Below are 27,755 nucleotides of genomic sequence, written 5' to 3'. Positions count from 1 at the left end.
ACAGAAAGAGAGAGGAAAGAGCTAACTCATCATCTCTGACACTTCTTTTTGCATTCAAAACAAAATCATTATTTTTATTAATAAAGACTTTTCTCGAGAGAATAAATGTTTGGAGTTTTCATTATTAGCCAGCCAGCAGAGCCAATCTTATTTTCTATCGTTCTTCTGAGGGAATCTCCGTTTCCCCTCTCCATTTCGTAGGCTTTCTGGGACTGTGTTTACACAGATTTAAGCTCCATTTCTGTCTGCTTTTAAACAAAGAATAGCTAGAGCTGAGTGAGTGATTGATTGGTTTCTTTCTTGTTGGGTGTTTAAAATGGGAGCTTGTTTCAGTAATCAGATCAAAACAGATATTGCTTCCAGTACATGTGAGAGTCTTTCGTCACTTTCTTACCTTTCTCTTATTATTATTATTATTATTATTATTATTATTATATTGGAACATGGTGACAGAACATTTCAGTAAATTCTTTCACACTTTGCTTTTGTCCTGAACTAGAAAGCTTCTAGATTCAAACTTGGTTTCCTTTATTAGTAAGAAGAGTTCATTGGCTTTTGTGAAAATCTTGTAGGGCTAAGTTCGAAATTCATGAGTAGGGAAGGGAGCAAAGGCTCTGCTTCGGCTACTTCCTTCACTCATACGCTACGAACAGATGGCGAGATCTTGAAAAATGCTAATCTGAAGAGCTTTACCCTCAGTGAACTCAAGTCTGCAACTAGGAGCTTCAGGCCTGATAGCATGGTTGGTGAAGGTGGCTTTGGTTGCGTTTTCAAAGGATGGATCGATGAGACTTCCTTGTCTCCTTCCAGACCTGGGACCGGCATTGTCATTGCAGTGAAAAGACTTAACCAAGAAGGACTTCAAGGTCATCGAGAATGGCTGGTTAGTCAGTCACCTTTCCATCTCAAGTTACCTCACAAGAGTCCATTTCAAGTTCTTGAAACCTTTCTTTCATTACAGGCTGAGATCAATTACTTAGGACAGCTGGATCATCCTAACCTTGTGAAACTAATTGGATACTGCTTAGAGGAAGAGCAGAGGCTTCTTGTATACGAGTTCATGCCTCGCGGTAGTCTTGAGAATCACTTATTCAGAAGTAAGTTAATAATATCTCCCAAAGAGAAAGAAGAAGCTCATGACAGAGTGTGTATAATAATCTTTTTATCTGACTTCTCAAACAAAAAACAGGAGGAATATTCTTTCAGCCAATTTCATGGAACACACGAGTTCGAATGGCTCTTGGTGCAGCGAGAGGACTCGCTTTTCTTCACAATGCTCAACCTCAAGTTATATACCGAGACTTCAAAGCATCCAACATCTTGCTAGATTCGGTAAATATATACATGATTGATTGATGCTTTGTATAGTGTAGCTTTTGGATGCAGCCATCTTTACTGTTTCTCTCTCTCTATCTATCTGCAGAACTACAATGCCAAGCTTTCGGATTTCGGTTTGGCTAGGGATGGTCCAGAGGGTGACAATAGCCATGTCTCTACCAGAGTCGTGGGAACTCAAGGATACGCTGCTCCTGAGTATGTAGCTACCGGTATGTCTCTTCATTTTTTCCATTGCTGTTGTATCAATGCAAAGAAAGAACTCCATTACTGATTTTCATTCTTGTCAAATTTGGAAAGGTCATTTATCGGCAAAGAGTGATGTGTACAGCTTCGGGGTTGTGTTACTGGAGTTGTTATCAGGAAGACGAGCGATAGACAAGAACCAACCGGTGGGAGAACACAATCTAGTGGATTGGGCAAGACCTTACTTGACAAACAAAAGAAGGCTACTCCGAGTGATGGATCCTCGTCTCCAAGGTCAATACTCGCTAACCAGGGCTTTGAAAATTGCACTTGTTGCACTCGATTGCATATCCATAGATTCCAAGGTTAGACCGACCATGAACGATGTCGTCAAGACACTCGAAGAATTCCATGTCCAAAAGGAAACACCAAAAGAGCAGCAGAGTCTTCAACCCAGCAATGAGAGCAATAACAAGAAATCTCCACAAGCTGTGAACTATCCTAGGCCTTCAATTATGTAACAATCATAACATGTGTATAGACTCTTTTACCTTCTCTCTGCTTAGGTTGTTTTATAGTAAAAGGGTCTCTGTTTTGGCAAATGTAAGGGAGAGAAAGAAACAAAATTATAGGCTATGAACTTAGGTGCTCTTTCTTGGCATTTAAAAAAAAAAACACAAAGGTTTTGTTGCAATGTTCAAGTGTTTGTCGGATATAAAATGTTATAAGAAGACTAGAGGAAACAAAACAAGAAAAGGCAAAGAGGTAAGAGATCACAGCAGAGAATCAATCTTGTGGAGGTCAACGTCCTAAGAGAGCAACGCGATCAGACTGAACAGCTTGAGTGAGGTTGATGTCGAAAAGCTCGCAACGAATAGGCATCTCAATCTCATAGAAAGTAGGGGTGGGCAAAAAACCCAAACCGAACCGAACCGAACCAACCAAACCGAAGTTAAACCGAACCAAACCAAACCATGCTCTTTATGTAACCCAATTGGTTCATGTTTTACTCAACCCGAACGGTTTGGTTTGGTTTGGGTTTAAACCGAACCAAACCGATAATCCAATATATATATATAGTAAAAATATATATGATATATATATATACAGTGAAACCTCTATAAATTAATAATGTTGGGACTACACCAAAACTATAATTTTTTATTAATTTATAGAGATTATTAATTTATCGAGATACTAATTGAACCAAAAACTCAATTTGGGACTATGAAATTATATTAATTAGTAGAGATATTAATCTATCGATTATTAATTTAAAGAGGTTATACTGTATATATATCAACATATTGTAAATTTTAGTTAAAGTTTCGTTTTTTATTTTTCATAACTTCCATATCTTTAAAAAAAATTATAAATATGATTCAAATAATACTATTATATATAAAATCATGTAGCATAAGTTTTTATATTCTCACTATATCGTTTATGAGTTGATTATTTTTTAATAAAAGTATAAAACTGATGCCTTCATATTTTATAACCAATCCGAACTACACCGAACCAAACTAGACCATAATAATGTAAACCAATCTAAATCTAAACCAAACCGAACTGAACCGAACCGAATTAAACCCAAACCGAACCCAAACCAAAACTACTTTGGTTTTAATTGGTTTGAGTTTTATAAAATCCAAATTACCCAAACCAAACCGAATCCAAACCGAACCCGGAACTAAACCGAAATGCCCACCCCTAATAGAAAGGGTTCTTCAAGACGTAGTCGGTGTAGAGTTCGTAAATGTATCTAAGGAGGCTCTTCATATGAGGAGTTCCAGGTTCACAAACCACAAAGAACTTTGTTCCTGAAGACATATATATATATATAAGAGAGAGAATCAACAATCAAGAGAAAGAAAGGCAGATGAGAGGATGTATTATATATAAAACCTGGGAGAGACTGGAAACAATGGAGATCAAAGGTATCGGCTTGGAGAAGCTCGATGCCAGAACAGCCATTAACAGGAGAAAGCTGCTGAGAAATGGCGTGCATCGAGTGCCATAAACTGGCTACTCTCAAGCTATCATTCGTGTCCATCCTTCCCTTCGTTCCACAATCCTGAACTTTCCCAAAACATACAACACAGATCTCTTGAAGTTACCGACAGAACATAACAAAAAGCAAATCCGACAAACGGATGTATGTTCTTAAAAATGTTGTCGGAAGCCAGATCAAAGCAAAAGGGTTCTTAAATCAGCTAATCAAAAACCCTAGCGTTCTCTTTTTCAGGCTTTCCTAGAAGAAATTGATGAATCCGGTGAAAATGAACATTAATTAGATTGTGATTCTCCAGCTAGACATGGAAAGTCGTACGTGATGCAGCAGCGAGATCGAGAAGAAGGGGATAGATAGTAAGTACCTTGTAAAATATCAAACCACCAGATTTGTTGATTATGTAAAGACTGTAGATCGCTGCCATTTTTCCCCCAAAAGATCCAGAACAACAAATCTCTCAGCGAGACGATCAAGACACTAAAAGGAGGAACTAGAAATGAATTTTTTTTTTTTTAATTTTCCTTAAAATGACGCCGTTTCACGTAGACGGTCTTTAGTTGAGCCACGTCAGCTTCCTTCTTCCGTTCACATTAAAGAAGAAAAGTAGTAATGTAAAACTAACGTCTCATAGAGGGCCACGTGAGCTTTTATGTTCAAGTTCCACCAAAACGATGTCGGTTAGTTACTCTCACCACCAACTACCAAACGACTGAAGAAAAGTATATAAAGGAGGAGGAGGAGCGAAGAAGAAGTAGAAATGGAAGAGGAGAAGCGACATTCAACGGTGGAGATCTCTGGATTACGCTTCACGTATCCAGGAATCGACGGCCATCCACCTCCGGGATCAAAACCGCTTATCGAGGATTTCTCTCTGAAGCTCAATTCGAGCGAACGGTATCTCCTCGTCGGATCCAATGGCGCCGGTACGTGAAAATTCGTTTATCTCTTTTTAAGGAGATTGAAATGCGTATATATAAGATCTGGAATTTGATTTTTTTTTTAAAAAGGGAAAACGACGATACTGAAGATATTGGGAGGGAAACACATGGTGGAGCCGCACATGGTTAGGGTTCTTGGTCGATCTGCGTTTCATGACACCGGTTTGACCTCTTCTGGTGATCTCTGCTATCTCGGCGGCGAGGTTTGCGATCCAATCTTCAATCTCGTGTTAATTTCTGATTTGTATGTTCGTTCTGGTTTTGAATTGGATTTAAATTATATATGATATTGCGTGTGTATTGCAGTGGAGGCGTGATGTGGCATTTGCAGGATTTGAAGTTCCGATTCAGATGGACATTTCTGCTGAGAAAATGATATTTGGAGTGGCTGGTATTGATCCTCAGAGAAGAGCTGAACTTATCAAGGTTTTGTTACAAATTTCATGCTCTTCACTTTCACATGCTTATTTCTTCTCTGTTACTTTTATTCATTACATTTTCAAGTTTCTTCATACATGTGGATAATACTGTCAATTAGCATTTGCCATAATGATCTTCCATCTTTGTCACATACTAAGCATCTCACGTGTCTATTATTCTGTGGTTTTTGTTTTACAAGCTGGAAATAATGAACCTTTCTTTTTTTGTTTAATCTAATGCATGTGATGCTATCTACCTAACCTTCCCGTTTAGTTTATTTGTGCTTGTCACACTCCTCACGTCTAGAGCATATGCTTTGGTCTTCTATCTTTCTCACATACCAAACTTGCTACGAGCACTTGAGCGTTCAAGTATCATCATTCTGCTTTTTCTTTCTGTTTAGTACTCTAATTGTGGTTGTTGGTTTAGGTGTTGGATATTGATATCTCATGGAGATTGCACAAGGTCTCTGATGGCCAGAGAAGACGCGTCCAGATTTGTATGGGACTCCTCAAGCCTTTCAAGGTATCTTTATTGTTACAACACAAACGCCCATATGTATGTGTCTGTGTTTGGAATAATGATTAAGAACCCCTTCTAATCCACCTTTCTTGGATCACCTACAGGTTCTCCTTTTGGATGAAATCACTGTTGATCTTGACGTTCTCGCCAGAGCCGATCTTTTGACATTTCTGAGAAAGGAATGCCAAGAACGAGGAGCTACCATTATCTACGCCACTCATATATTCGATGGTCTTGAGGATTGGCCTACTCACATTGTAATATAAAACCACACCATCCTTCTCTCTTTTTTTATCTGTTTTGCTCCTACACTACTAAAGAACAAACACATATAACACATCTTTCCATTGTTGTAGGTGTATGTAGCAAACGGGAAGTTGCAATTAGCTATGCCAATGGAGAAAGTGAAGGAAACAAGCAAGAAGTCGTTGATGAGAACTGTTGAGAGTTGGTTGAGGAAAGAAAGAGACGAGGAGCGGAAGACTAGGAGAGAAAGGAAAGCCAATGGCCTTCCTGAGTTCGAAACACGTGCTGAAGAAAGCCGTGTCACCGGTGATCCTGCTCGGATGCTCAACAATGGCTGGGCTGCCGGCAGACTTCACTCTACCATTGCAGGAGGTGAAGAGCATTTCGTCCTTAGCTCAAACAGAGTTCTCAGATAAGCATTCGAGGGACTCCAATGGAGCAAAAGGTCATAATAATATGTTCTTCTTTTTCTTTCTTTCTTTTACCACGAATAATACTTCTTTTTTTCTGTAACCGTTTGAGTGTTTGTTATTCTGAGATATGAATTTTATATTATTTTCTAGCTATATCTTAGTTTGGTAATGAGAAGGTCAAAGATTGAAGAAGTCAGAGAGAGTAAAAAATCCTCTTTATTATTGTGTGTAGTTAGTTGAGCTTTGTTAGTAAAGTAAAATTTATATTGTAATATCTCCATACCATTGAACTTCTCATTATATATAGAGAACAAATTTCATATCCATTTATCTCAATCTTTTTTTTTGTCATCCATTTATTTCAATCAAAACCAGTTTTTTTTTTTTGGACAAAGAAGAACTAATAAGTTCTTTTGCTTTAAATTCAGAACTAAGTTATTACATCTTCTATTTTTGGCCGACCATATATGTCATTACATTTTTTTGAATCATAACATCTCCCATCATAAGTAAATCAAGATATGTTTCTTTTGTTAAACAAAAGAGAAAGGGTATCGACCCAACAAACAAATAAGATGTCACATTTGAAGCCATGAGTGATTTTCTTACGTTCGTCTATTGCTTTATGTTCTCTTTGATGCTTTTACGATGAGAGAATAATATTTTAGGATTTATGATCACCAGCCTCCACTAAGTATCTTTAATCTTTCTTTTTGTAACATTCATTCAGGTAAACCAACCAAATAGACAGGCCAGAATGTATACATCTTTTGTTTTCGTACATGTTGATATATCTTTATCTTTTATCGCAACCTTTGGTTTGTGTATTGCTGCTTAAAGGAAACTGAAATATAGCAAAAAAGAACCTTGAAACGTTATTCGGATTCATATTGTTGGCCTCAGTTTAGATGAAAATTATTCATCTCTACCAGCCACATACAGTTTACCTAAACTAATTTTTCGTTTTGTGATTCTCAAAAGATAATCATACGATTATAGGTCGGTCGTAAACTTGTGATATTTGTACAGTTTTATTTTGCACATTATTTACAATTTTAAATATGCTCATTTAAATTGAATGGATGTATACTAACAAAGACCTCATCTAGAAATTTGGAAAAAAAAAAAAACTAAAGCCGCTGTTATTACATCACTGACTGATGCTATCTAAATAGGATGCATCTAGATGTTTGCATATGAAACATTATCATTGGATTAAACAATAAATTAATAAATAATAAGGTTACAAAATATCTATATATATAGACAAGTACATACATTATATACATTGGTTGGTCCATCAACTAAATCATCAGAATAAAAGATAAGATTCTGTAAAATCTGATGCACTATTTTATATTACTGTTGGTTATTTATCTGATAAAACTCTGATCGCAGATTGCACGTGATGATGGTGCAATGCATTTACATCACATGACATCACATGAATTTTATTCTCAATTTAATTCATCACCTCTACGTGCTAAAAATACTAATGGTACACGTATATCACGGGATTCTGGACAATATAAAGCTAGAGGGCTCTATGCGTATAGGTTTGGCTGATCAAAGTATAGTGACATTAACTTATAATGATAAGGAACGGTTGTATGAAAGGCGGAGAGAATATAACTTGATGATACTTTTTAAAAACGAATGTGAAGTTCGGATACTTTTAAATGGCTAAACAGAACAAACCGATTTCCACACAAACGTAACCTTTTAACCAACATAATCAACCCATGCACACCACACTAATATAAGTATATCAAAACATTTAAGATAAGTAAATAGCCAATCATTCATTTATATAATATTTATTAATATCATATATTTATATACTTAATACAATCAGAGCGTAAAGGAGGGCTGCGGGCTACATTTATCTTTATCCCAACCCTTTCTTTCTGAAGCCGCTTCAGCCTCTCTCTACATAACCAAACAAGACACAACACACCCAACAAAGCCTAAACGTTTTAAAGTAAAACCTAACTTCCAAACCAAACAATCCCAATACTTTCCCTGAGAAAATAAGGGAAAGATGGCAAAACCCCAATTCCAAACCGTAACTAATATTAAAGACACGTAAATATATATATATAAGAAAGAGAGAGAGAAAAAAAGATAGCAAATATGTCTTCTGAAGAATTTTTTTGTTAATCTTCTAGAGATCAGACGCGGAAATTCTTGCCGGAGAAAGTCTGACCAAATTGCCAGTTACTGGGAACGATGTTGTTGGAGGTGGAGCTTCGACCATCTGAGGTTTTGACTCTGAAAGAAAGAGACTGGCCGACAAGAATTGCGTTGGATTGCCAGTTTTGTCCCCAATTCCGGCTTAGACCTAACCAACCTGTGTTGCTTCCTTTCACACTCACCATCTGGACGTTTCCGGCTCCAGCTACGTTAGTTACCAACACCAAGTTGAAGTACTTGGATCCATTGATCGTGAATCTTATACCACCCTTCTTCTTACATGGGACCCTGCAACACCACAAACAAATAAATTAAACATTCATCGCAATTCGTTTTATATCGAAACTCTAAACCCTGGAAAATTTTATGATTCCTTAGTTTCACGCAGACTGATTTTTTGGCAATTTTTAATGCCGACATAATTTTAAAATAAAATAAAAAATCGTAAGAGTATAGGTTAAATATAGACAGTTTTGAATATATAAATTTTACGTAACCTTCATGAAAGGAAAGTAAACTAATTAATACCACTAGAGTATTGTTCCACTAGTATGTTGTGACGACCCGACTCAGGTTTTGGGTTATGTGAATGGCCTGGCAGATGTATGGGGTGGGGTGAGGAAGTGTCGGGGGCTTTAGCTGACTTCAATGCAGAAAAAAATGGAAAAAATGTTTCTGAATCTTATGGGTCAGAGGCATTATTTAACAACCGACCTAGTAAATAAGTTACTTCAAAGATGATGTATGTATGAGGAGGGGATGACAAAAGAAAAGGTTAGGTTAAGTTGGTTAAATGATATGGCTTTAAAAAGGACTAAAAGACAGGAAAGGTGATTGCATCGACTCAACTAAAACAGTACGTTAATAGGAAAAAAAATCTTTATTGTTTGGTTTCCCTAGAAAAATTTAAACAAAGAAAAGCAACGCAACTTTCTCGGGAATACAAGATGAAAATGGAATAAAGAATACAGTGAACATGCCAAGGCTCTGAATATCTTCAAGCTCACAGATTCTTAGATTCGAGGTCCTAGACTCCTAGTACTATATAAAATGTAATCTCTAAAGTGTGAAGCAAAATAAACATCGTTATATTACTCAACTGAAAAAACTATATAATATATTAAGACTAAGTTTTTAAATATTGATTAAAGAAATATAAAAAGAGAGTGGACTAGATAGAGATGAAGATTTTTACCTGCGGTAAGAGACGGGGACAATACCGGCCCTATACTTAGCGATGGTTAGAAACATAGGCATGGCAAGATCAAAGTGCTCACGAGGAGGGTTACACCAACCACCATTATCGCTAGCTTGAGCAAAGTTAGGGGGACAGAAATTAGTTGCGGTGATAAGTATTGATGGGTTTCCTGGAAGACACCAGCCTGGATCATTGACACATTTGATCTCAAAGCAAGCTCCACAGCTCAAACCATTGTTGAACAAGGCAGTGCTTAAGGCAGCAGTGTTCACACCGTAACCTTGGCTATACAAGTTCCCGTACCCACACGCATGCACCACCTACAACAATTAATACAAAACCTTTTATGTTAAATGTCCCTACTCTGTGAATAGTGTATTGTTAAAAGAGGTGAGAGAGAGTACCCATAGTGCCGGAAGCATCAGCTTCTCCGTAGAAAGTGGCGTGAGCGTTGACCCAGGGACCTCCAGTGTAAACTCCGGGGATTCTGGCGTTCACTGTGGTCGCCACCAGAGCAGCAACCACCATTACTGTCATTATTTTTGCCGCCATATTTTTTCTTCGGTACGGAAAAAAAGTTTTGAGAAAAGAGAAAAAGTGTGTGAAGGAAGAGGAAGGTAGGGAGGCTACTTATGGAGGGAGAGATGCTGCTTCAAAATAGTTTGCGGCTATATATTATATTTAAAAATAAAATACATTCATTTTATAAAGTATTTTTTATGAATAAAACAACGAATTTGTCATTCCGCATTTCTTGCCTCGTGGATCTAATAAAAATATTTATATTATATTCCACCGAATTTGGTTTTTGTTTAAAAACTTCCACTTTCAGGAAAATAATTTCGTCTGGTAGATTTTTATTTTTGTCTGGTAGATTATTATTGAACTGTTTTAGAACATTTAAATTTTGAAAATTTCCCCCTTTAGTATTTTTATAGATACATATTTCATGATTTTATAAAAATTAATAATGAACAACTTTTTTAGGAGCTCAAGTGCTTAGAATGGATTTTTTTTTAAAGGTAGGAAATTTTATATATTAGAAAAAAAAATCTACGGCATTTTTTTATATAAGCCAAGACCCAAGAGGAAAGCAAACGCACGTGGTCCGCACATGGGTAGCTCATGCATTTTCCTTGGTCAATTTGCGAGTGGGCAATTGAGAATCCCACTGAACTAAATCCTGCGATCCGATTCGATCCAATTCATTTGATCATATTGCAATACTTTTATGTAAAAAGTGATCTAAGCTATCACTTGCTAACTAAATACGTAGTAGTATCAATGTATCATGTAATACGTTTGTTTCTTTACGGATTCGATCCAATTCATTTGATCATATTGCAATACGTTTGTTTCTTTACGGATGTTAAATGAGATTACTAGTGTCCGTATAAGTACACGGAAAATACGGTATCACATTTAACAGGGCCGTGCGTTGATGCAGTTGGGCTTCAACTGATTGCGGGTCCCCCTTTTCTTGTTCTACCACATACACACCGACGCATGCATACACTAATATACTAATTAAGTGATCTTCACAGAGTGAACGCATCCGATGTACAAGTTGAAGTGGGTAAGAAAATCACATGATTAGATGTGTTTGATCGATTGGAAGAAAATATATATGTATTTTTCTTCAAAAAGATAATGTATAGTGTAACTTCATCCTGACACGTAAATACTCAAAGAGAAAACACACAAGATTACATTAAATAAAATATACTAGATAAATGATTTGTTTACAATTAAAATTATTTTCACCAACCAAGGAAATTTCGAATCTCTCCATATTGTGTGGGGTATATATCATAGTTATAGAGGAATTTAAAAATATTAGACCACTATATCCATGTGGCTTCATTTATTGCAAGGAGTTTACATTTGCTTAACTTTATAAATAATTGTTCTCAAGGTACGTAAGCCATTACTCGTAGGGAACCCCATATATTTATATTTTACTACGTTACGTACACCATAAATGTTTTCATACTTTTGTTGGGTTTTTGTCGAGTTAACATATTGTATTTTAAATTCTAATTACACTGTTTTACTCATCGATCGAACGTAACTAAATGTAATTAAACAAGAAAGTGAATAGAAGTCAGAGATTTATTTCAAGTAAAAGTTCAAGAAGCACATGTGATTGTTTCCAAGAATGTTCACCTAGAAGTAATCATTTATGGCATTAGACGACAATTTATATGCTTTTATAGAAATTTATTAAATTGTTACTACATGTGAGTTAATTAGAAATCGTCTACCTAAAGGTTTGATGAAAAATTAGCAAAGATAAATGCATGTGCACTGTGCAGTTAATATTTTGCTAGGGTAGTTTTACAAGCTAAATTCTTAGATCACACTTCGTCCGTACCACTTGACATCGAGCACTAGTTTAGTGTTTCCCAATGCAGAATCGAAACCGCAATATTACTTTTTCTTGTTTTAATACTTCCAAGTTGGGTAAAATTTCATTAATCATTATCATAGTACTTTCAGTTTTATTTCAGAAAATATTTTTTTATAGTCTCAACTAAGAAACTATACATTGTTCCTATCTGTAGATGTGTTTATACATGGATAATTATTCTTACGTATATATCAAATTCTCAACTAGTCGGTGACCCGTATTAATGGTTAGAAAACATAATGAAGGAACATAGTAACATGAAAATATTCATTTCAATGTTTGTTGCTTCGCATTTAATTTTTGTTGATACGCTTATCTAATACACGACGTACATTTTCAGCATTTGACTTTTCTTCATATTCCACACCACGCGCAAACTGACCTCTCGGTACAATTTTTGACTTTGTAAATTATCATGGATACCTTCCTCCTAGAGTTAAGGGCTCAAAAATGTGAAGACCATATGATTAGATCCGACCTACCTTACGGTCCAAGCTACGTACTTGGCTATCAAGTTTGAGAGACTTTTTAAATCGATCAAATCCAAGACTGAAATAGTATTTTATTCACATTCCCATTTTTTTTTCTTATTATGGTCCATAGAACCAAAGCAAGTTACCTATATCGACTTACAACAACAGCATGTAAAACTGTATGAACCATAAAAGCGCGTACCATATGACCACTGTGTTTTTTATCTCCTAAAAGAAGACCATAGCTCGAGCCACCAAAGGAGGCGTCCTTCAGCAAGTTTCCTTATCACCAGAAGAGCAAAGTAGTGTTAATTATTCTGCTTAGGATGCAGAATCAGAAACCTCTCTGTGTTCACTGACCAAAGTTAGAATATAAATGGAGATGATCGATTACCTTATTTTGCAAAAAAACAAACTCTGTATCAGTTTCAGAGGCCTCTCACATGTTTGGAGAAACAGAGTTTTGATGGATTTGTCTGGGAACTAAGGTGTTGTTAACTCTCTAGAGAACTTCTTTGAGAAGAATAAGATCGTCGCGGGGATGGGCTTCTTCTACTCTAACTTCGACTTCATCTCCCACTTGTTTTCCTTCTGATACCCATGCGGTTGCTTGAAAACCCACCTGTAAACATTTTTACGGTTGAGTTAGTTTTAAATTAGCTTTTGTTGTATAATATAAAACGCTTATCCCGATATATATTTTTTTGGTTTTATCAAGCAATTACCTCAACCAATAAAAGGGATGCGATACGGTCTTTGACAAACCTCAAGATCAATGCAGTGTATTTTTTACCCTTTTGTTGTCTTCTGAGAAACTCTATTACCCAGTAACGAAGACCACTGTTGCATAGTTTTCTCACCACTCGGTTCTGCATGTTTACGGATGCTGCTATACCTTCTAGCTCACCAGCTGAAAATGGAAAATTGTCTCCTCCTCTAAGAAAAGCCTTGATCTGTAATTTCAACAACACGCTTTGCCAAATCACTTAATTGTTCCGTGTTCAAACAAAGGTTAAGGCAGAAATCAACCCATAGATATCCAAAATCATCTGATACCATGAGAGGGTGGGTGAAAACGGTTTACCTGGTAGTGTGCGGTAAGATCCATGTATCGACGAATGGGAGATGTGAACTGAACGTAACCAGGAATTCCGAGCACACCATGTCGAACAGGACATCTGAAATTCATTTCTGCAGCACGCATTACTTTGACAATCGATGCAGAACGTACAGGTCCTTCTGGAAGATGCGCAAATGCAGATGTATCAATATTTGACTGTGGCTGTCCTCTATATGGCAATGGAATATTGTGCTGAGACCCAAACGTTGCTATAACCTCCCCACAAAGTATCATCATTTCAAAGACAAGTCTCATTGCAGGGTCTGCCTGATTTTCTACATAGAGATTAATCAATGGTTCTGGATCTTCAGGATTCACCACTTTGATACGAGTTTCTAGAGTAGTTGTGTCCACTGCACCCTGTGTTAAACCAGAAAGAGGCAAGTATTACAAGAAATAAAAACAGAATCCAGTAAAAAAAATTAATGCCCAGAGAAGTTCTCTACCAAACGTTTTGGATTGAAAATGTTAGCCAAGATAAAACCATTAGCAAAACTATGGTTTTCCTTATGATAAGGTTTTGATGACAGACCACATAAAACTCAAGCCAACCTGCTCATGGCGCCATTGAGATCGGAGGAAAGCTGCTTCGGACAGCAATCTCAGTTCAACCTCCTCTTGGAGGTTCATGTGAAGCAGCTCAGCAGCACTTTCATATGTCAACATATAGGTCGGTCTGATGATTGAATTTTCTACCGAATATTCTGCAATGCTGTAACAATAAGTTGTAAGTATTCTTTTAGTTCTGAGTATTCCATAGATAAGAAATCAAGAGAAGGACAATGAATATTGAGTTACCTGCCATCAGAACGCAGGACAACAGACACGGAGACAGCATTGCATCTTTCTCCTTGTCTCAAACTCATTCCTTCCATGGCAAGTTTTTCTGGAAACATGGGATACGTAGCTGTAGGAAGAAAGACAGAAGTTCCCCTTCTCCTTGCCTCTCTAGAGCACGTACTAGTTAATCAGAATGACCCAGAAAAAAAATCTTATTGTAGTGATCAAAGATATGCATCGTACTTACCTGTCCACTTTGCTCCCAGGTGTAACATATCTAGCAGGATCAGCAACATGTATCCAGATCTTTATCCGTCCATCCTGCAATCTCGTTGCACTCAGGGCATCGTCAAGCTGCAGAAATTCCATGGAACCAGAAAGAATATTCACAGTTAAACGACATAGCATTCAGACTTGACTTTTCTAATCTAGACTTTGCAGAATGAAATATAAGAGACTTAAAAGTATTTACCTCATCAGCCTCATCAACATCAATTGCATATACCTTCAAGTGTGTGAGATCGATCCTCCTAGCCTAAACAAGGTTTGAGAGCAAGTGGGAATATTGAATCTTGGAGAATGATTGTCAACACTTTACGAAATCACCACTAATACGAGACAAAAAAAAATCCATATAACAAACATATCCAAGTGCAGGACAAAGTGCTCACCGCATCAAGATCAGATGACTCTGAAAGAAGAACTTCAGCAGCTTCAACAATTGCATCCGAGTGGTCGGTGGGGAGATTCAGCTTAAGGAGATCAAGATTGACATGTACAGGAAAATATCCAATATCTATGAGAAGGTTCAGTGCCGAGACAGCCGTTTTCTGTAATCCCATGGATTTTAAGATCTGTCATGAAGCAACCACAAAAATGCATTAGAAATCTTTGGAAGATGTAGCTTCACATGCGTATACAAGAGCTTAAAAATGCTAGCAGATATGAATATGGCTGACTCACCACTCCGGCCAATTTCCGTTGGTCAATGCTTGCCCATGCATCAATAGCATAAGCTTTAAGCGAGTCGATATTTTCTCGCACTTTATCATTAGCTAACCATGAAGATTTGGGGGGCTTAGTGTGACTAGGCGCGTTCTTGGCAGCCTTCAGCAACTGAATAAACTCCTGAAACTCTCTTTCTTCTGCCTCCTTCACACGTTGCCGACGTAAAAGCTCTTCCACCTACAAGAAGAAAAAAATCAACATCAGATTATCAGAGAATATAAGGTGGTCGAGCATCAATAACTATAAGAGTCAAAACCTCACAATCAAGATTTCTTTCATTAGTAACATATTATCAAGCCTGATAATAGCATAACTCAACGAACCAGGTCAAATCTCAGACATGCTCTCCAAATATTGTTACAAATTTCATCCATATAGAATTCTTTTACTTGATTTCAAAAATTCAAGGAAACTAAATGAAGCTCAGTATTACTTGATAAAACAAATATTGTTACACATTTCATCCACATAGAATTCTTTTACTTGATTTCACAAATCATGGAAACTAAATGAAGCTCAGCACTACTTGATAAAAAAAATGAAATCCTAACATCTAAGGATTGGAAGTCTTACACTACCAAGCATAGAAAGAAAGGGTATGGAGAACACCCTTCAAGTGACATAGATGAACCTATGAATACAGGGGAGAAAGTAATACCTGTTCAGTGCGGCGGGGGCTGTAGATTGATCGAGAACCTTTTGACTCCAATACAGAAAAGTATATCTCGTCTTTTGAGAGTAAAAAATGAGCACAATAGCTTTCGAGAGGATCTGAGCGACCATAAATAATCTGAAAATTAAAAAAGCATTGTCAAACGACCGGCCTCGTACCGCTGCATTCACTGAAAGATATGGTACCTCTGCTAACTCTTCTGGCGTCACAGGTTTGTTCTTCTCAAGCAACTCGACCCAAGCAAACTCAAGCAGTTGAGGATCCTGCATCAAAAATAATAACACTATAAGCTCATTCATATAACACGACAACCTCATCTTATTAGACTAGAACATCTAGAAAGAAGAAAAAAAAAGATATTTCAAAAAGCTTTGGCAATGTCATTAGCAGTACGTACCAAGTTATCCTGAGCCCTGTGGAGAAAATCAGTAAGTCCGGTATGGTCAAAATTATAAACACCAGGGACGATGTACGTAATTTGCTGGGGTTTGATGGAAGAAGAAACACCATTCTGCACAATTAAAGTTGCAATAAGTCAAATGATCTGCAAAGCACTGAACCGAGGTTAGAGAATGTTGTCCACCTGATCAAAGACCATCCAGTTCTTCTTGCCATCAGGTCTATGAGTGACAGCCAACAACACCCTTTCAGGGTCCTTCTTGAACTCCAGAAGCAAACCGGCCTCCAGTTCCTGGTTTACTAGCTTATCCTCAACTACCTCTCCGTAGCTTGTTAATTTCACTCTATAAATGTTTTCATCTTTTAATTTTTGAGTTCTATAGTTCAAGTTTTGCTGATTACACAGAAGAAGGCATAGTGAATGAAACGTACTTGACACTGGCGCGAACTCTGATTCGGCTTCGCTTCCCACTGCTGACTGATTCCAGCTCTTCGACGAGACTGTGAATGCAAGACGAGCAGCTCGGAGCATGGCCGCCACCGGTTTTTCGTCGGGGTAGTGGAAAACCGAACCCTAATTTCGAGAATTCTCGGAGATGAGACGCTCTGAGTCGCTGAATACGGTGGCGGAATGGAGAGACGGGAGGAGCGCCGCCGGTGGTGGCGGTGCGGATGAGGAAGCAACCGTTGATTGCTCTCACCGACATCATCGTCGTAGCTTCAGGTGAAGCCGCCACCGAACGCTATGGTGTAGTTCGATAACGGAAGCTTTGAACAAATCGTTCTCTCTGGTTCATGTGGCGATAGAAATGTAAGTGAAGCGGGTGACAGAAACGGTATATTCAAGTTTTGCCCCAACTTTCTTATTAAATCACAAATGTTCCCCTTATTTTAAATCTTATATTTTTGGCCCAACTCTTTTCAAATTTCGAAGAACGACCCTTATTTTATTGATTCTACTCATAGTGTACCCGGATATTTTATTTTAACTGGTTTGGTACATTACATCCCAAATGATACAGTAGCAACGAGAAGATAAAAGATTTTAAAAACGAGCGGTGACTTGAGAGAAGAGAGCCTTGAAGTCACTGGTGGGAGAACTGGTTCCCTCTGGTTTTGAGCCAAGATCAAAAGCTTTATTCTTAGCTTCTTCGAACAGCAATGCCTGTGTATAAAAAAAAGAAAAAAAAAACGATTGAAGAAATCAGGGCAAGAAAATGCAATAATTTGATTTTAGAAAACAAAGAAGCTGATGAACGAACGAACCTGAATGCAGACTTCAGCAACATCAGCCCTGGGGACGGTTTTAGTGTCTGTTTGAAGAAGCTCATCGTCTTTACCAACTAGGAGCTCTCGTGCACCTCCTTCTTTGTCTAGAAGTCCTCCCGCTCTATTTTCCATCAACAGACGAAGTTTGAGAAGCAAGGAAAACTTTTAAATGTGAGGTGGGTGAATTTTAATATCAATATAAAAAAGGGTCTTGTAGTTAAACGAACGGTTTTTTTTGTTTTTTTACCTGATTATTGTGTAAGGAGTTCCAGAATCAGCAAGGTACTGTTCAGCTTTCCTCTTCCAAACCTGAACACACATGGGGGTAGGTAACCCAAGGTTACTAGGCTCTTGTAAAGAAACCAAACTCATTTAGAAAATAAGAAAAACAGAGAGAATGTGTTAAGCAACCAGTATGTTCCCATTTCCCAGTTTGTTCAAAGGATGATCCGGATTTGTTCCACCCATGGACCCAACCAAGACAATATGCTTAACACCAGCAACCTTGGCTGTTCATAGAAGCAAGCTCACCAAAATAAGGCACTTGATACTTTTTTAACAAGACAAATACAAGTAACAAGAGAGGATGAACATACCAGCATCTATTTGGTTCTTCTGGCCAATCCAATCAACCTATACACACACATTTAAAAGAAAAAAATGCTGCAGCGAACACAAACCAAGCTCTGACATTTGAAGGATTGACAGTGTTCTTGTTAAATTACCTGTTCAGGGTACTGTCCATCATCGAAGATGAACTCAGGTCTTCCACCTTTAGTGGGGTCAAAACCAGGTTTCATCTTGGGGACAGCGCTAGTGAGAATCACAAGCGCATCGATCCCTTGAACAGCAGGGGTAATGCTATCAGCATCCCTTATATCACCAATGAAAACATCAGCTTCTCCTCCGATCTTCTCTTTCCCTTCAGGAGTTCTCACTAAACCCTTCCCCACAAACTTGTCTGACCTCTCCTTCAGCTTCTTGTACACAATCTGGCCTATCAATTCCCATTAAAACAATCATCATCAAGCTAAATAAACATCATCATCAATCATCACATGCACAGACGAGATTTTGTAACGTTTGAATCACAACGTTGGAACTATTTGGATCATAAGCCTCCGCTATGATCAACATAACATCACTAAACCCTAAAACCTTTCAGATTCTCATCTGGATTTCTCAGTAATAAACCTGAAAGAATCAAAAACTGAAGGCAAAAAGTGAGTACCTGTTCTGCCACTAGCGCCGGTAACGAGAACGGTGGGAAGGTTCGCCATTGAAGAAGAAACTCTCTCGATGCTCTCTATAATTTTCTCAAGACTCTCACTCAACCAAATTGACTTACTCTGAAGCCCATTAAAGAGCGTTTGGTGAGACGGAGAAGCGAGAGCATTAATGATCGTCAGATTTTAGACAGTTTTTTTTTGGTGTGCATGACATGTGTCAATTTGTTAGCGGTGTATATTACTGACACTCTTATTAATCTCTTTATTACATTTCGGGCCCAACTTCTATGTCTGTGTTCACTAATGGGCCAGATACGTTCATTTATTGGGTATCGATCATTTTGAAGATGTAACTACTTGCCGTTTTCTTCAGACTCCTCATCTGAACAACGACAAGTCTTTTTAGGGTGTGAAGGTTCATGTTCTTTCGTTTTCCCTTTTCAGCCATGAAACTATTTATTCTGTGCATATTCCGAGACAACTGTCACTGAACTGTCAACTCTGTCATGTGTATCTTAATAAAGCTATAAAAGATAAGAAAATCATACTCTCACTTAAATAATCTTTGCTCAGGCCAATATCAACTGATGACAGTCTAGTTTTCTAGACTAATATATTTATTTACTAATACAATAATCATATTGGATACGACTGTATCAACAAAATTTAGCATATAGTTGTTTTTTATAAAATAAAATAAAGTATATACGATCATAAATAATTACGTAGTGTAAAAAGAATATCAAATAATAATATGATGGTATGGTGAGATCTTATTAATTTCTAGAAAATGTATTTGTTTAATTTAAATTATTTGGATTAAATGTATTGACTAGTTTCATATTCCACTCGACTGGGAGATTTTTAGTTTATTTGTTTCTGTTGCAAACTAGATGAAGATTATTTCCTGCTTTTATTTAAATTTATAAACACGACTCGAAAAACAAAAATGACATAACGTCATTTGAAAAAAAGATTGAAAATGACAGTGGATGAAAATTAGGTACAACGGTGAAACAGTCCTACGCTGTGACAGGTGTCTCAACGGCGACCTTGCCTGAATATCCAACATCAGCTGATTTTCTGTCCGATTTCCATAACTCTGGTAACGCCTCCTTCATGTTGTGAATGTTTTCGAAGGCGTAATCTGCTCCTTTGACTTTGTTTGGTGCACCAACCTGAAAACAGCAACCTCAAGAGTCAACTACAAATTCGGTTTGATTAGTTTAGATTCCGGTTTGGTTTAACGAAAGCAATCATACCAGAACCGTGTCGAGACCAACGCGTTTTCCAGCTTGTACATTTCGGACACTGTCCTCAAAGAACAGCTGCGATGACAAATAAATAAAACTTTAATTTTGTTGTCCTCGTTTTTGAAATTCAGAAAACAAATATTTAAAATTCCGATTAGCTATACCGTTCGGTTAGGGTCAATATTGGCGATTTCGAGAGCTTTCTCAATAGCGGCTTCTGACGGTTTACACACGATAGGCGTTTTCGGAAGCAAACTAACCGGTTCAGACCGGTCGAAATGTCCAACGATATCAAAAATATCGGTATTTCCAGACACTGCGTTTGTGTGCGTCGGGTTAAGCGTTTCGAAACATATGATCCCTTCGAAACAATCCTCTAATCCCAGCCTCTTCAACGCCTTGACCGCGTGAACTCTATCCGCGTTCGTGAATATCTAAAAACGGAGGAAATGTTGCTTAACTATTTTCGTCATCAAAACTATAATAATGTATAGTGTATAGTATTTGATCAAATGTAACACGTACGACTTTGCGGAGAGGAAGGCTAAGCAAGAGGCTTCGAAGAACAGGGTCAGGTTTTATGTTGTCGTACGGTAAACGACCGTGGACGAAGCTATGATATTCATCGTAGTCAAAGTCATATCCGATCGCCTGAAACAAGAAGACGTATCGGGCTAATTAGGATGATACTAATAAAAAAAGTCTAAACAAAACTATAGAAATGATAATTGAATATATCGATCACGTACTCTAAGACCGGCCATTGTTGTTCCATAGTTCTTGTAGAGAAGATTAGACAATTCAACGATTTTGTCCTTCGGAATACCGAGTTCCTCGACCATATAATCTGTCGTACCGGAAAATAAAAACCAAATTTTAGAAATGAACTATTAAATATTGGATAAGTTGATAGTGAGACAGAGAAAGTTACCTTTGATGTTCTGCCCACACTCTCTTGCGATTCCGGTGCTAAGAGGATAAAGAGTATCGTCCAAATCTGTAGGGGAAGTTTTGATAAGTACTTGCCTACTTGGTCAAGAAACCATGTTTATGTAACTAGTTTTAAGTTAATTGGTTTATTCCGCTTAAGGGCGTACGTACCGAATAAGAGACAGTCGTACTTCTGCGTCGTTGTAAGTCCGTACCGGTTTTGGAACTCCATTCTCTGAAACAATTGGATCACAGGAAAAAAGTTCTTTAAATGGGTTATCGCTTTAAATAGAGTTTTGATTCTGAATCACAGAAATTACACACAAATAATTTTGTGAAATGAATGGACAAGGTTCCTCTGTGTCCTAAGAAAGTTGGGATAAGATTTTCTTGAGACGTGAACAGAGAGATTCAGCGAGTTACAGCCACTCCAAAATAATTATTAGTAGTATACATATACAGACAAAAGGGAATATGTCTATATATGTATGTATCATGTATGCATTTAGCATTAACACGTGTGTGGACAACACGATTAACTGATGTTGAGGAAAATAAAGATAAATTGTTTGTATTACTAAAATGACTAATCCTAGATGTATTAATCAAAGTAAAACGGTATAAACCTAGAGCTGACCCCGATGAAAAACATCGGGGAGTTTGCAAGCAAAAGAGAACCAACGAAATGTTCGTAGACACAATAAGAAAACAGGAGGTGTTGAAAAGATGATTTATTAGTAGTTCCAACCTTAAGCTTAGAACAGAAGCTGGCGGATGTAGAGAGAGAAAGAGCAGAGTATGTTAAGAGAGAGAAGGTGTGGGGGAGGGATATAGAGAGCCAGAGAAGGAGTTTATATAGGAAACTCCCTCCGGCTCTTTTCGATCATTAAAAGCTATTTGCATTTTTAAAAAAATCTATATGTTAACTTTTGAATTAATTATATTTTCCTCCTAACCAGTTTAGTTTAATTAAAACCGTGTGTCTCTAAGTTCTAGCGTACAAGTCAAATTAAGAGGATGACCACGCAATTCTTCTTTCTTTATGCGTGCTATTATATCAAAAGTTGCAACAATTATATGTATCATATGATTGTTTCACAGAAAGAAAGAACTCAAAAAGATAGATACTCAACATTATGGACTATAAAATATAATTTTCGTTTTCTATCAATGGAATCCAAGCTTGTATCTAGATGACTCGAGAACCTGTGGGAATAGCATTCCTTCGTTTATATATCTGCTTAATTTCTTCAGCCACCTAGCTTCTTCTATCATATATTTACAAATATAAATTACTTTAAATTAGTCTTTGAATTTTATTTCCGTTTTGGTCCAATAGTTTGGCCGTATGAGTAAGTAATACGTTCAACTTTGGATATTTGGATTTCGATTGTGGTATCATATGAATTCTTTTTTTTTTGTCAACTGTATCATATGAATTCAATATCGGTTGCCAACTATATAAGCTGTAAGACACCAAGTTGTTCCACCATCATGTGTATCTATGATAAACTTTGAGAAAGTTGGAAATATATACATAAATATGCAACAATTATTTAACGAAAACCAAACATTGTTTGTCTAGGTTGCATTCTGCAATTTACTAGTATATATACCACAAAGTAAACTAGTAGTATTATGTTGAAAATACGAAAATATTGTTGAAACTATATATGGTTATGTTTTTTCCTTTGGTTTCAATCAATAATTGCCTGATTGGATTTAATTATTTAAACAAGAAGATAGGATCAAAAGCCATCCTATCTCTTTGGTCCCAATTATTGAGGAGTTAAAACTCATCTAATCTTTTTTTATGACTTTCTATGCGTCTAGGTTCCTAGACCCAAGGACATCATATAGTCTAGAACTTGAGCACATGTGTCAAGGTCTCAAAAATTTGGAACTTTATGGACTCGCCAGATTATTATATATGGATCTGAATAGCTGGGACAAGATGAACGGACAATCATTTTGATCCATATATACACATATTATTAGCTAACCATTGGCTCCATATTATCGTCCATCAATTTAACTTAGCTACCTCGAAATTTTGTTAAGCTAAAAGCAATTACTTTTTGAATGGTAACTACAGTAGTTGAAAACTGAAAAGCTAAGTTTCGTGAGAATTTTTTAATTGGTAAACGATATACGTACCAACTGTTAAAAAATAGTGATGTTTTTCTTAACCGTGGTGTGATCTCAAATATTTTATAGGTTCAAAGATTGATCATCACAAAACCTATGAAAAAATCGGATTTTTTAGCTATTTAAAACATCCATGAATGGCCGATTTGAATCAAGGTGTCATAATTCATAGTTGTAAACTTTTTACCACCAGAAATGTGCTTGCAAAACTTATAGTAGTTTCCAAGTTTATGTGGAGTCATGCATTAGTTTCAAATACATAGAATATGTAATCATTATTGAAATCGCATTGAAATCAAAATAAATATTTTCAATTTGGCCATTATAAACATATTAAATGAAAAAAACAACTCGTTTATCCATATACATAAGAAATTAGTCTTATATTTGGTCTGAAATTTTTGGGCTTTTTTTTTGAATTTAAAAGAATTATATCCGGGTCAATGATGATAGAAGCCTAACTTCCGGGTAGAGGTACAGCCCACGAATAGACCTTCTCATGGGCATTCAAATGAGTCGAAAGCAATAACTCCTGGGCATTTTTTCGAATACTGATTTTGGAATATAGGCTAGCTCGATAATTCTATTGCATATCAAGGGATCATAACACTTCGTTTAGTTAATTGTGAGTGGGAACCGGGGAAATGGGAGTTGCATGCATGTCGCAAGCTTGAAGCCTAGTTTGTACCTATAAGAGCACCTCTAGCGATGTAAATACCCAACTAGTTTTTTAGTGATGAAAATTTTAAAATAATTTAGTTTTTATTTATTTTTGTGTTCTATAATAAGATGATTCAATTTAAGATAGACATATGTACTTATAAGTTTAAGATCAGTTCTTTAAATAACTCCTGCAAAAACTTTCTCTCGCACATTTTTTGTTTTTTAATTTTCTTTATTTTCTAAAATTGATTAAAAATTTCATCTACGAACATCATTATCCAGGATTTCTCAGGACGTGGTTTTTAGTTAAAAATTAAAAAAAATTATATTTCTTTAAGAATCTCGTCCTAAAAAATCTTGGATAATGATGCTTTAAAACTGCCGTTGGAGTTGGCCTTGAGGCTTTTAGCCCTCCATCTTAAAACATGATCTCCTTGACAATTGCCACGAGAAACACGAGCACGCTCAAATTTTATTTACTATTTATTATCTCAATTATTTCCTGGGTGTAATTTTTTAATATTTACCTTGGCTACCTATCGACCACGGAACTACTGGTTATTCGAATTAAAATTTTGAATATTTCGTTGACAAATGAATGTGAACATGTGATGCTCGTATGTATAGACTTAATAATATCTAAACTAGATATTGACCCGTGCGACCGCACGGGTATTAATTTTCTGTTTTAGTTTTTATTTATTTATATTAAATGATGTATTTGTAATACTTGATCGTTTTATATTGACTACGTTAGGGATGTGTATTTGGATACCCACTGATTCCGTTAAAATCCATTTGAGTTTGAGATTCCAGAGTTTAAAGATTTCAGCAACATTCAAATATTTATAAATTTTGGTTTCGGTTTGATTCGGATATTTCCGGGTTCGGTTCGAATACAAATAACCCGTTTGAATTATTTTAAAATTTTAAAAATTTATATATACTTTAAATTTCTCAAAACATATAAATTTGAGTAATGTAAGCCAAAATATCTAAATTAAAAATTAAAAAACAGGTTGAACTTCAATATTTGGATGAAGAATAAATATATATGTTAAATATTTTTGGTGTTTGATTATTGTTTATCTACTTTATATGTTTACTTTTGACTATTTTTTATATTTTCAAATAGTTTAGACAACTTTAAGTTGACAAAAAATAACAACTCTAAAATATCATTAATTGTTGAAGAATAAAAAAACAAAATACATTAATCTAACTAAAAAGACAAACATTAAAATAGGAAAGAAAAAAAAACACATTAATCTAACTGAAAAAGACAAACATTAAAATATGAAAGAAAAAGAAACACATTAATATAACTAAAAAGGACAAGCATTAAAATAGGAAACTCAAATTAATTCTTAGTGGCATAGAAGTGTAATTAAATTTGAACTATGGGTATTTTTATATGTGTACTTCTGTTTTAATAAGATAGATGACATGTGCATTGTGCATCAAAGTATAAAACTAAAATTGATAACTCTTTTTTTTTTAATTTGATAATTCTTAATGCATGCAATTTCGACAGTAAAGCTGTTTGTCTATCTCTGCCGCCGACGCCGGTGAACATTATAGCCCTGTTCGTTTCTGTAACGCGGCGACAGGCACGAGCGTCAAATATTCTAAAGGGAAAGTGGGAAGAAAAGTGAACGGAATTACTGTTTTTAGACGCAGAGGAGAGACGCAGAGGAGCGAGAATGAAGGAAAACAGCCGCTATTATTTATGGCGTCAACGGAATTTGCCGATTCCGTGTGTTTTTTGATCGCAGCGTCTGTCCTTCTCCCCCGAGCAACCATTAAAGATAAAAACAACGAAGAAATTTTAAACGCTGGTCGCAACCTCCGCGACAATGAAACGAACAGGCCTTATGTCACTTATGTCTAAAGACTATAGTTAAAACCTTAAGAGTACTTTACTTTGCCCAAAAAAAAAACCTTGGAGTACAATTCTCAGTTGTTAACGAGTACGAACCACACAAACCATACATAATAAATAGCTCAACTGCAACCAAACAAATAATCTTATTGATTTTATGCAATATAAATAAACTCTTCTATCATTCATTTTATTTCGCTGGTTGTTGGCTCCGGAAGAAATGTTACCTTGCCGGCTTTGTGTAATTGGTTATAAGCTTCAATATTAATCTATCAGATGACAAAAAAAAAAAAATCATTCATTTTATTTCATAATATAATATATCAATGCAGAAACTATCTAAACTATACTTTGTAGATAACCAGTTCGTAATGCTTGATTTAAGATTTAATTGTGAACACTCAAAGTAGCATTAGATATATGATTCTGGATTTAAATTTAAACCTTTTTTTTGCCAACACTGTGATACTCCATATATGCATTCCATCTTAGTATTATATACCAATATATATATATATTTCGAGAATCATTTAATGGTATGAACCCAAAGTTCACAAGTATCATTTGGTTATAATTTACAAGCGTCCCCGTATTACTAACTTTGAGAATTAATAATATATATTCAAGATACCATCGTATATAAAGGATTTTTATTTAAAATGATTTAATTATCTACTTTTTGACTTAATTTAATTATCTATTTGACAATATGTATTAAAAAATAGCTTATTCAATCGTGTTGAAATAAGAACAAAGTATTAAAGTTTTTTTTAGTATCAGATAACACCATTACCATTCGAATTTTTTTTTCTTTTGAAACTATCACAATTCGAAATTTTCTTTTCTTGTCTGATATAAACCATTCAAAATTTTCTTTACCCAAATTTGTATGAGAAAAAGACAAAAATAGCACTAGACCAAGTTTTTATCACAAAATAGCATCATAAGAAAAAAAATGGTCAAAATAAGTTTTATTGAAGAGTAAATATGCATTTATAACATTTAAGTTCATTAATCAAAGATTTAGGGTTTAGAGTTAAGGGGTGGAGTTTTAAGAATGTATTCAAATTTTTAAAAATAAAAAATAAAAATGAAAATTTTCAAAACAAAAAGATACTATTTTGGTTATTTTATTTTTTGAATGCTATTTTTGTGATAAAAACTTTAAAAAGTGTTATTTTAGAAATTTGCCCAATTTGCATCTATGTGTAGATTTATTTGTATTAACATTTATGAATTTGCCTATTTTATGAGAAATCACAGTTATGATCTTCCTATTCGTAACTTGTTTTTTTTATCAACCGTAACTAAGTTATTTTCACAAATTATGTTTTTCTTTTATCTATTAACTAAAACTTTTAAAAATCCAGAGAAATGTTATTCACCAAAAGCCAAGACGTGAATATAAGATACTGCAGTGCGAATATGTCTGAATATAATTATGTCATAAATATCTTTAGTTAATCGGAGAGGGAAATAAAATATGGGTAGTACACAATATTGGCCATATGATTGGTACTTCTGAAAAAGACAAGAGTCGAGAGTTAGAAGGAAACAACAGCTGTTTGCAATTCAGATTTTGACAATAAAGTATTTATATATATATAAAAGTGGCAAATAATTGGACTTTGTGGATCGTGAAGAAATACGAACGAAAAACATTAACGCAAGTGTCTTGATTAGAAACTTTGCTGTACCGTATACCTTTGAAGTTGTTAGAAATTTGTATGAAATTTCCTTTAATTATAAATACTTTACTATTTTCTGAATTACGTGTATAAAATGAAATACTGATTAGTGATTACTATGATTAAGATTAAAACCAGTGTTTTTGATATTGACTGATTCTAACTCTTTTTTAGGAGTGGTCAGAACGAGTTCTAACTCTTTTTTTCTCTCTCTCCGAACTGTTGCATTTATATTAAAAGCATCTAGTTGGCATTGATATTGACATCTTTGCGCTTTTAACTTTACCCTACTTGTATTTTGATTCTACGTTTCTGAGATTTAATGAATTGATAGCAATAGTTAATAATATTTTTTGTTGTTCTTG

General features: G+C 35.7%; 7 protein-coding genes across 8 annotated transcripts; 2 read left to right on the top strand and 5 right to left on the bottom strand.

Moving 5' to 3' along the window:
* Window positions 1-12: 12 nt before the first annotated feature.
* Window positions 13-2,252, top strand: LOC108836878 (probable serine/threonine-protein kinase PBL11). The gene is made up of 6 exons (XM_018609976.2): window positions 13-368; window positions 573-883; window positions 962-1,097; window positions 1,190-1,332; window positions 1,424-1,547; window positions 1,636-2,252. Exons 1-6 carry the CDS (start codon window positions 317-319, stop codon window positions 2,040-2,042), a joined length of 1,173 nt encoding a protein of 390 aa, XP_018465478.1. The 5' UTR covers window positions 13-316; the 3' UTR covers window positions 2,043-2,252.
* LOC108817474 (uncharacterized) lies at window positions 2,148-4,053 on the bottom strand. The gene is made up of 3 exons (XM_018590173.2): window positions 3,900-4,053; window positions 3,430-3,598; window positions 2,148-3,344 (listed from the first exon to the last, which is right to left on the bottom strand). Exons 1-3 carry the CDS (start codon window positions 3,957-3,959, stop codon window positions 3,235-3,237), a joined length of 339 nt encoding a protein of 112 aa, XP_018445675.2. The 5' UTR covers window positions 3,960-4,053; the 3' UTR covers window positions 2,148-3,234.
* Window positions 4,054-4,251: 198 nt separating this feature from the next.
* LOC108817472 (ABC transporter I family member 20) lies at window positions 4,252-6,400 on the top strand. Its single transcript, XM_018590168.2, has 6 exons — window positions 4,252-4,458; window positions 4,543-4,676; window positions 4,780-4,899; window positions 5,323-5,418; window positions 5,520-5,672; window positions 5,772-6,400. Exons 1-6 carry the CDS (start codon window positions 4,293-4,295, stop codon window positions 6,075-6,077), a joined length of 975 nt encoding a protein of 324 aa, XP_018445670.2. The 5' UTR covers window positions 4,252-4,292; the 3' UTR covers window positions 6,078-6,400.
* Window positions 6,401-7,875: 1,475 nt separating this feature from the next.
* LOC130494488 (expansin-A9) lies at window positions 7,876-10,081 on the bottom strand. 2 transcript variants are annotated; one of them, XM_018590172.2, is made up of 3 exons: window positions 9,867-10,081; window positions 9,463-9,778; window positions 7,876-8,555 (listed from the first exon to the last, which is right to left on the bottom strand). In XM_018590172.2, the coding sequence occupies exons 1-3, from the start codon at window positions 10,015-10,017 to the stop codon at window positions 8,246-8,248; spliced, it is 777 nt and encodes a 258-aa protein (XP_018445674.1). In that variant the 5' UTR covers window positions 10,018-10,081; the 3' UTR covers window positions 7,876-8,245. The 2 variants fall into 2 exon arrangements, with proteins under 2 accessions (XP_018445674.1, XP_018445672.1); XM_018590170.2 differs by having other exon boundaries at window positions 9,463-9,785; window positions 9,870-10,078.
* A 2,336-nt stretch (window positions 10,082-12,417) lies between these two features.
* On the bottom strand, window positions 12,418-17,155 carry LOC108817786 (ribonuclease II, chloroplastic/mitochondrial). Its single transcript, XM_018590576.2, has 15 exons — window positions 16,761-17,155; window positions 16,513-16,672; window positions 16,327-16,440; window positions 16,115-16,192; window positions 15,915-16,046; window positions 15,212-15,433; window positions 14,920-15,102; window positions 14,721-14,783; window positions 14,496-14,602; window positions 14,267-14,416; window positions 14,021-14,180; window positions 13,433-13,828; window positions 13,074-13,301; window positions 12,743-12,970; window positions 12,418-12,630 (listed from the first exon to the last, which is right to left on the bottom strand). The coding sequence occupies exons 1-14, from the start codon at window positions 17,036-17,038 to the stop codon at window positions 12,851-12,853; spliced, it is 2,391 nt and encodes a 796-aa protein (XP_018446078.2). The 5' UTR covers window positions 17,039-17,155; the 3' UTR covers window positions 12,418-12,630; window positions 12,743-12,850.
* A 99-nt stretch (window positions 17,156-17,254) lies between these two features.
* On the bottom strand, window positions 17,255-19,040 carry LOC108817787 (uncharacterized protein At5g02240). Its single transcript, XM_018590578.2, has 7 exons — window positions 18,829-19,040; window positions 18,323-18,594; window positions 18,194-18,230; window positions 18,009-18,106; window positions 17,845-17,906; window positions 17,595-17,718; window positions 17,255-17,493 (listed from the first exon to the last, which is right to left on the bottom strand). Exons 1-7 carry the CDS (start codon window positions 18,875-18,877, stop codon window positions 17,374-17,376), a joined length of 762 nt encoding a protein of 253 aa, XP_018446080.2. The 5' UTR covers window positions 18,878-19,040; the 3' UTR covers window positions 17,255-17,373.
* A 680-nt stretch (window positions 19,041-19,720) lies between these two features.
* LOC108814672 (uncharacterized protein C24B11.05) lies at window positions 19,721-21,927 on the bottom strand. Its single transcript, XM_018587289.2, is given in 9 exon segments — window positions 19,721-20,004; window positions 20,089-20,154; window positions 20,244-20,513; window positions 20,605-20,730; window positions 20,829-20,926; window positions 21,011-21,076; window positions 21,181-21,244; window positions 21,758-21,822; window positions 21,825-21,927. Coding segments are annotated over 9 exon segments (999 nt in total). The 5' UTR covers window positions 21,913-21,927; the 3' UTR covers window positions 19,721-19,848.
* Between the last annotated feature and the right edge of the window lie 5,828 nt (window positions 21,928-27,755).

Source organism: Raphanus sativus, chromosome 7 (genome assembly GCF_000801105.2).
Source record: "Raphanus sativus cultivar WK10039 chromosome 7, ASM80110v3, whole genome shotgun sequence".
NCBI lineage: Eukaryota > Viridiplantae > Streptophyta > Magnoliopsida > Brassicales > Brassicaceae > Raphanus > Raphanus sativus.
Note: the sequence above shows the minus strand (reverse complement) of the source record. Positions and strands in the feature narration are given on the sequence as shown.

What these genes read in the sequence shown, in the direction of transcription:
- LOC108836878 (XM_018609976.2), top strand. Translation starts at nt 317, where the DNA reads ATGGGAGCTTGTTTCAGTAATCAGATCAAAACAGATATTGCTTCCAGT. An exon ending in AAGGTCATCGAGAATGGCTG is followed by an intron (nt 884 to 961) that starts GTTAGTCAGTCA and finishes CTTTCATTACAG; the next exon opens with GCTGAGATCAATTACTTAGG. An exon ending in CCAACATCTTGCTAGATTCG is followed by an intron (nt 1,333 to 1,423) that starts GTAAATATATAC and finishes ATCTATCTGCAG; the next exon opens with AACTACAATGCCAAGCTTTC.
- LOC108817474 (XM_018590173.2), bottom strand. Translation starts at nt 3,959, where the DNA reads ATGGCAGCGATCTACAGTCTTTACATAATCAACAAATCTGGTGGTTTG. An exon ending in GTGGTTTGATATTTTACAAG is followed by an intron (nt 3,599 to 3,899) that starts GTACTTACTATC and finishes GGGAAAGTTCAG; the next exon opens with GATTGTGGAACGAAGGGAAG. An exon ending in TTGTTTCCAGTCTCTCCCAG is followed by an intron (nt 3,345 to 3,429) that starts GTTTTATATATA and finishes ATATGTCTTCAG; the next exon opens with GAACAAAGTTCTTTGTGGTT.
- LOC108817472 (XM_018590168.2), top strand. Translation starts at nt 4,293, where the DNA reads ATGGAAGAGGAGAAGCGACATTCAACGGTGGAGATCTCTGGATTACGC. An exon ending in TCTGCTATCTCGGCGGCGAG is followed by an intron (nt 4,677 to 4,779) that starts GTTTGCGATCCA and finishes TGTGTATTGCAG; the next exon opens with TGGAGGCGTGATGTGGCATT. An exon ending in GACTCCTCAAGCCTTTCAAG is followed by an intron (nt 5,419 to 5,519) that starts GTATCTTTATTG and finishes GATCACCTACAG; the next exon opens with GTTCTCCTTTTGGATGAAAT.
- LOC130494488 (XM_018590172.2), bottom strand. Translation starts at nt 10,017, where the DNA reads ATGGCGGCAAAAATAATGACAGTAATGGTGGTTGCTGCTCTGGTGGCG. An exon ending in TGCTTCCGGCACTATGGGTA is followed by an intron (nt 9,779 to 9,866) that starts CTCTCTCTCACC and finishes TGTAGGTGGTGC; the next exon opens with ATGCGTGTGGGTACGGGAAC. An exon ending in GTCCCCGTCTCTTACCGCAG is followed by an intron (nt 8,556 to 9,462) that starts GTAAAAATCTTC and finishes GTGGTGTTGCAG; the next exon opens with GGTCCCATGTAAGAAGAAGG.
- LOC108817786 (XM_018590576.2), bottom strand. Translation starts at nt 17,038, where the DNA reads ATGATGTCGGTGAGAGCAATCAACGGTTGCTTCCTCATCCGCACCGCC. An exon ending in ATCTTACCGCACACTACCAG is followed by an intron (nt 13,302 to 13,432) that starts GTAAACCGTTTT and finishes TTGAAATTACAG; the next exon opens with ATCAAGGCTTTTCTTAGAGG. An exon ending in CATCCCTTTTATTGGTTGAG is followed by an intron (nt 12,971 to 13,073) that starts GTAATTGCTTGA and finishes AAATGTTTACAG; the next exon opens with GTGGGTTTTCAAGCAACCGC.
- LOC108817787 (XM_018590578.2), bottom strand. Translation starts at nt 18,877, where the DNA reads ATGGCGAACCTTCCCACCGTTCTCGTTACCGGCGCTAGTGGCAGAACA. An exon ending in TGGGAAATGGGAACATACTG is followed by an intron (nt 17,907 to 18,008) that starts GTTGCTTAACAC and finishes ATGTGTGTTCAG; the next exon opens with GTTTGGAAGAGGAAAGCTGA. An exon ending in ACTCCTTACACAATAATCAG is followed by an intron (nt 17,719 to 17,844) that starts GTAAAAAAACAA and finishes GATGGAAAATAG; the next exon opens with AGCGGGAGGACTTCTAGACA.